The sequence below is a fragment of the Benincasa hispida genome, chromosome 8 (genome assembly GCF_027475165.1).
Source record: "Benincasa hispida cultivar pf3 chromosome 8, pf3_genome.v1.1, whole genome shotgun sequence".
NCBI classification, from domain to species: domain Eukaryota; kingdom Viridiplantae; phylum Streptophyta; class Magnoliopsida; order Cucurbitales; family Cucurbitaceae; genus Benincasa; species Benincasa hispida.
In genome coordinates this window covers 38,947,711-38,955,189 of record NC_143485.1, presented here as the reverse complement: position 1 = coordinate 38,955,189, position 7,479 = coordinate 38,947,711, and the positions used below count along the sequence as shown (strand labels likewise).

At 30.8% G+C, this 7,479-nt stretch overlaps 1 protein-coding gene across 1 annotated transcript; it reads left to right on the top strand.

Annotated features, from left to right (window-relative positions):
- The first annotated feature begins 340 nt into the window (after window positions 1–340).
- Window positions 341–1,249, top strand: LOC120083261 (uncharacterized). Its single transcript, XM_039038933.2, has one exon. It carries the CDS (start codon window positions 440–442, stop codon window positions 1,067–1,069), a length of 630 nt encoding a protein of 209 aa, XP_038894861.1. The 5' UTR covers window positions 341–439; the 3' UTR covers window positions 1,070–1,249.
- Window positions 1,250–7,479: the final 6,230 nt, after the last annotated feature.

The window sequence follows — 7,479 nt, the reverse complement described above, 5'->3', positions numbered from 1 at the left end:
TTCAAAAAGGCGAAATTCAATGCCAAGTCAGTGGGTCCCGCAACGGACTTCAAAGTTTTCATTCAAATTTAGTTAAATAAAAAACCATAACCCAAATATATTTTATTTTTGGAGTAAAAAAAGAAAAAAAGAGGAGGAGAATCCTTTAAAACAAACACAGTGGATAAAATTGGAAGAAGAAAAAAAAGGGAAGAAAAAGTGGAAGACGACCGAGAAATAGTTCTTTTTTTATTTTTTTTTTATTTTTAAAAACCCTATATTTATTCGCCACGTGTCCTTGTCTTTTCTTTCGCATCAAATCCTCTCTTCTCCTCTCTTTTTAAACCTCCCTCCTTCCATTTCACACACCACTTCACATTTTTCTTCTTCTATTTCTTCTCTTTCTAATGGCGGCCTAAAATCACTAATTCTTCGTCTTCTTCTAATCTCTCTATCGTCCATGGAAAATTACTCTCAGGATAAGAAGCGAGTTCGCGACGAGTTCGACGACTCGCTAGCCGATTCGGCTGAGTCCAAGCTTAGACGACTCAACTCTAAGGAGAATTTGAATGTTGCTGCCGGTGATTTGAATATTGATGATTTGGTGGAATCTGAGGAGATTCAGGATGAGTTACTCAACATCCTTGAAGATTCCGACGCTGTAGCGGAGCGGGATGAGAGTATCGAAGGTCTTGAACTGGATTCGTTTATTAAAAGTTTCGAGGAAGAGATTCAAGCCTTGCCGTCGGCAGATCAGAATGAAACTCCTCAGGCGGAACTAGGATATCTGTTCGGGGCGTCGGATGATGAGTTAGGGCTTCCGCCGTCCAGGGGAGGTTTGAGTACGGAAGGGAAGATGGAGGCGACTGATTTTATGCCTGCTTGTTGTTCTCCGGATGTGTTTGAGTTGGAAGGGAAGTTAGGGTTTGGAGATGAGATTCCGTGTTACGACTCGTTCGAGTTGGGAATGGGGATTGGTTCCGGTGCGGCGGAGGAAAATGGGTTGGGCGCCGGAGAGTTTGTTGCATTGGGTGGTTTGTTTGATTACTCCGACGTGCCGTTTCGGCCGGAGTCGTTATCGGCTTTGTAGAAACGGTTTTCGAATGAGGGGAGGTGCTTTCTTGGTTTTCTTTTAGGGTCGGGTTTTCCACGTGTTGCTGCGTGGGACCCGACGTCGTTTTAAGCGTGTAGGTTGTAAATTTGAAAAGAGCAAAAAAAAGAAAAAAAAGAAAACACAATTTTAGAATAGAAATGCAGAATTTCCTAAAAATATGTTTTATTTTTATTTTTATTATTATTATTTTAAACCAAAAAAAAAAAAGAAGGATCCTTCATCTTTATTTTTATACCGTTACAAAACAGAAACACCGGGTACCTGACGTTTTTTTGCCCCTCTTGTTCTCTCTCCGGTTTATTATTTGTTGATTGGGGAGGGGTAGTTTTGAAAATTCAGAAGATCATTTTAATATTCATATTAATAAGGAAATTATTTTTAGTTTCCACATTGGCAGTTGAGATATCTGCCCTCTGAAATTTCAAATCCTCCCTGGTACATTTCTTCTAAAAAGAGTTTATGAATTTATATTTATTCAGTACTTTATATTTTAAAGTAAAAAAAAATTAAAAAATTATTTTAAATGATAAAATTATTAAAAACATTTATAAATAATAGTTATCGAGAAATATAGGTCGTGATAGATGACGATAGATTATTAATTTATCTACAGATAGACATAAATAGGTAGATTCTACCGTCGATTATTTAAAATTTTATTATTCATTTTTTTATATTTATAAATAATCCATTATATATATATATATATATGAATGATGATAGTGACTAAACATTTGAACTAATATTTAATATTAACTTATCGTTTAAAAAATATCATGGTGGCTTTTGAACTTTCAATAGCAACAATAATATCCTTCATTATTTTCAAAATAAATAAAATAAAATGTCCCATGGTATGTATATGGAGACTATTAATCAACCTTCTCTCTCCTCTACATCAAACTTTATGACTTTTAACATTTTCCCCCCCTCTCTTCTTTAATATATTTCTTTTAAGATGATAAATCCACCAAATCATCATCTAAACACAACTTTTCACGAGAGCCAGTCAGAAAGTTCAAGAATCCTTAAACACCTTCCTGAAGAAAAAGTGAAATTTACAAAACTAAATCTTAAAATTATAAAAGTTAGCCATCGCACAAGCAAGACACTGTACCATTTCGTTCATCTTTAGTGGATACTAGACAAAAGACAACTTTAACGACATTCTTTAAGGATTAAGAATATTAAAAAAGATGATTAGATCAGTATCATGATGATTTAACAATGAAATATGTTTGAATAACAAGGATTTTAATGGTCTGTGTGATTAAACATACTGATAACATTAAGGTATTCTCACTTTGCCATGGAATTGCTTGAGAAATTGACGAAGATAATTTCAATATTTATATTTATATAAAAAATTACGATACTATTCAATTATTATATTTATTTATTACTTTATATTCTAAAACAAATAAAATTATAAATGTCAGGTGTATATAAATGACGAGAGTGACAACAGCATTCCAACTAATACTTTAGTATTATAAATATCATAAAAGTAGATGTCCACTTGTTTAGTGTACTAAACGTCATGTGTTATTTTTTATGTTGTCCATGTGGTTTATATTCATACTTGGCGTCTATATAAATCAACATCATACTTGTATTTTACCTATAAATAATGACATTTGGTGGATCTTAAAATTATGTACATTGGTGAGAATAAAAAGAAAATTTCACATATTTCTTATTTTCATAAAATCATATTTTCTATTTCTATAATTCCTATTTTCATAAAATTATAATTTTAGTTATTTGTAAGTTATTCCATATTCGTTGTGTTCCACCGTGCTCCTCAATTTCACAACACGTTATCAACATAAACTCCTGTTACTTTCATGGTTGAAAGTAGGTCCTAAAGTAGGTCTTTTTTTTTTTTCTCTTTATTATAATTAATAAATTAAATGTTATTTTACATATTTACTACATATTAAATTTCAATACTTTGTGATAGTGTTGCCATGACAAACCTTACAAAATTAGAATTCGCAATCCTTGATATTAATGACAATAATTATTTGTCATGGGAGTTCGATGTCGAAATTCACATGGATGCTATGAACTAAGGAGAAGCAATTAAAGAAGGAAATATGACATCCAGTCAGGACAAAGCAAAAGTTATGATTTTCTTCGTCATCATCTCCACGAGTGATTAAAAATGGAGTATCTTACACAAAGATCCCTGTATCTTGTGGAAAAATTTGAAAGAAATGTATGATTATTAAAAGACTATTCTTCCTAAAAGTCATTACGAGTGGATGCATTTGACGCTATAAGATTTAAATCAGTAAGTAATTACAATTCCACATTATTTTAAATCAGTTCAAAATTGTTGTTATGCGAAGAAAAAATTACTGATACTGATATGTTAGAGAATATATTTTCTACATTTCATGTCTCGAATATGCTCATGCGACAGCAATATCAAGAGAAAGGTTTTAAACAGTATTGTTGAAAAATCATGAATCTCGACCAATCGAAACAACACCATTCCCTGAAGTGAATGTTGTAAATTTTAATAATAATCATGGTTGAGGTCGTGGTCGCGGTCGAGGTTGTGACCATGGCAGAGGAAGAAATAATTATTATTTTTGTGGTAATCGTTCTAATCATTCAAATTTCAAAAGAACCACACAAAATGATGATCACAAAGGAAAAGCTCCACAAGATAAGGATTCAAAAAGTGTTGAAAAAAATGCTTTCGATGTAGAATGACTGGGCATTGGTCACGTAACTGTCGTACGTCAAAACACTTAGTTGACTTTTATCAAGCATCCCTAAAGAAAAAAGGGGGAAATGTGGAAGCAAATTTTGCATACCAAGATAATGATATATTTGACCCATCTCATATGACAAATTTGGATGTGGCGGACTTCTTTGAAACTTCTGAAGAGAAGATTGACGCAGTTGATGGAACATCAAGTGTTTCTTTTGATTTTGAGAATATCTAGACTTAATGTTATTGTTTTCTTTTATATATCTTCACATTTTTTTTTAATAACTTTTGTATATTTTAAGTGTTGTTTTTATTATTGTAATCATTTTCTTTTAGTGAAGAAACATGAATCATTTTCATATATTGGGTGTTTCAAAAGTGAACAAAGAAGATCTATGTCTGGCAGGCAGTACAACTATACAAACAATACTTACAAATAAAAAATACTTTTCCAAATTGACAATGTTGAAAGAAAAGGTAAATACAATATCAGGTTCTGCAAATGTGAACGAAGGTTTTGGAAAAGCAAATATTATTTTACCCAGAGGAACAAAATTTACAATTGACAATGCATTGTTCTCTAGTCAATCAAAGAGAAATCTTCTAAGTTTTAAAGATATACGTTGCAATGGTTATCATATTAAGACTGATAGTAAAAATAATGTGGAATATCTATATATTATCTCTATTGTCTTAAATGAAAAACGTATATTGAAAAAATTGTCTGCTTTATCTTCTGGATTGTATTATATTTATATATGAGTAATCGAAACATATGCAACAATGAACCTGAAGTTCATGAATCCAGACATATTTACAATTTGGCACGACCGATTGGGTCATCCATGATCTATAATGATGAAAAGAATTATTGAGAATTCAAATGGACACCCATTGAAGATTTTTCTGGTTCTTCAATATAATGAATTATCATGTGATGCTTGCTCTTAAGGCAAATTAATAATTAGGCGCCCACTAGCTAAAGTGGATACCGAATCACTTGCATTTTTAGATCGAATTCATGGTGATATATGTGAACCTACTAACCCACCAAGTGGTCCATTTAGATATTTTATAGTATTAATAGATGCATCCAGTAGATGGTCATACATGTACTTATTATCAAGTCAAAATCTTGCATTTGCAAGATTACTTGCTCAAATAATTAAGTTAAGAGTATTCCCTAATTATACTATTAAGACCATTCGTTTTGATAATGCTGGTGAATTTACATCCCAAGCTTTTGATAATTATTGTATGTCAATTAGGATAAGTATTGAACATCCTATAGCTTAAGTTCATATACAAAATGGTATAATAGAATAATTAATAAAACGTTTGCAATTAATTGCAAAACCATTACTTATGAAAGCTAAACTTCCTTCATCTATACGGGGACATGCTATTTTGCATGCAGCGTCACTTGTACGCATTAGACCAGTAGCTTATCATAAGTACTCGCCATTATAATTAGTTTATGGTCATGAGCCAGATATTTCCCATCTGAGAATTTTTGGGTGTGCAGTATATGTTCCAATTGCTCCACCACAATGCACTAAGATGAGTTCTCAAAGGAGGTTAGAAATATATATTGGATATGATTCCCCATTAATTATTAAATATATTAAACCCCTGAAGGGTGATGTATTTACTACACAATTTTTCGATTGTCATTTTAATGAGATAAAATTTCCAAAATTAAGGGGAGGAATTAAGAAATTGAAAAAAAAAATTACATGGAATGCATCGTTATTATCTCATTTTGATTATTGTACAGATCAATGTGAACTTGAAGTTTAGAAAATGATTCATTTGCAAAATATAACAAATCAATTATCAAATGTATTTATAAATGCAAAGAAAATAACTAAATCACATATACCAGCTACAAATGTTTCATAAAAAGTTGATATCTCAATATAACAAGTTGTCACTAATGAGTCTGGAACATGCCAGAAGCGTGGTAGACCAATGGGTTGCAAAGATAAAATTCCTCGAAAACGAAATCCTCGAAGATGTAAAAGACTTGGTTGAAGATGTAAATACCTATGAAGAAATCCTCGACATGACTAGTGAGAAAGGTGAAATACCTAAAGATAATAATGAGATTTCAATGAACTATGTCATGACAGGAAAAAGAGGGAACCGAACTGATGTAATTATTGACAATATTTTTGTGTATAATCACTACTACAAAAATTGGATTACGTGACATTTTTTCAATGTCAAGTAAAGGGTATACCTGACGCTTATAAAAACGTCAAGCATAATGTGATAACTTGATTTTGAAAAAACGTCAAGACAAATGTTTCTTGATATAATTTCCGTGTCAAGAAAGACAATACACTTGACATTGATGGTATGTCAAGTTTATTGATTCTTGACATTGATTAATTATCATATATGATAACTTTTAACGTTTTTTATTTGTCATGTGTATGTCTTTTTTTTTTTTTTAAAATTAAATGCCCCAATTGATATTCTTATTTTCTGCCTTGTATTCCAACAATACAATTACATCAACTAAATAAACATTATATATTTAAGATCTATCAACTCAATATATTCATTAAAAATTTCATATGTTCAAATTACAACAATATTTCTCTTTCACATGTACATGCACAAAATAAAATCTCAACTATTAGTTTTGTATACAAAACTCAACTTTCAAATTGTTTAATAAGTAACCTCTCAATAAAGTATATTATTCAATCTATACATTGAGCTTTGAAGTCTAAAGATCGAGAACTAAGGGTCAGGTAAGCCATGTTCAAACAAGTCCACTTGCAAAATAGAATAAATGGCGATAACATCGAATTTCAAAATATAGAAATAAGTGTTAAGATACAACATCGAATTTCAAAATATAGAAATAAGTGTTAAGATACAACAATGACAAAAAGTAACACACAAGGAAAAATGTACATGATTGGTTTCCATTATGCAATGCAAAAATATCATACTTGAAACTTAAAAAATATCTGCAACTTAAAGTTAGGGACTTACTGGGATTTCATTCATTCTCTTTTGACCATATCTAACCTCAAGAGGAACAATTACGTTTCGCTGTAAAACAAAGGAAGATGGGAGAGATTTGAGAAAATATAATAAAGACGAAGAATATTATCAAAAAAATCAAGCATATGCTAAAAAGTAAAATAGAAGAATGCAGATAACTTTCCCCAACTTTCACAACTTTCAAGCGAAAGCAACTTGACATAGTTGTAATCCTTCTATAAAGGCAATCAAAGTGCACCTTTAAAAGAAAACTAATATAGGAATTAACGAGTAGAAGAGAATATTGAAAGTCCATTCTTATCTACAAGCAATAAAAAAATTCTATGCATGCAACACTCCTTCCTGCAACACTCCTTCCCACAACTAAGTAGTAGCACAACAAGTCTAAGTTCAACAGAATATGAAATGTGTTAATCTTGCTAAAACTTAATTAAATACATAGAAATTTTACCAAATCATAATAACAAATGAGTTTCTAAAAGTTGAGATTATAATTCAAACACTTAAAATCAAATCAACTAAACTATGAAATCCAATTTCGTACTATATAAGCATTTTTCAAAACAAAATGACTAGCAATCTTTCATAGTAAAAATCGTTAGAAATAGAATTTTTTAAATCAAATTTTATAAACATTTCG

Excerpts from the sequence above, each read along its gene's own strand:
- LOC120083261 (XM_039038933.2), top strand. The coding sequence starts at position 440 with ATGGAAAATTACTCTCAGGATAAGAAGCGAGTTCGCGACGAGTTCGAC.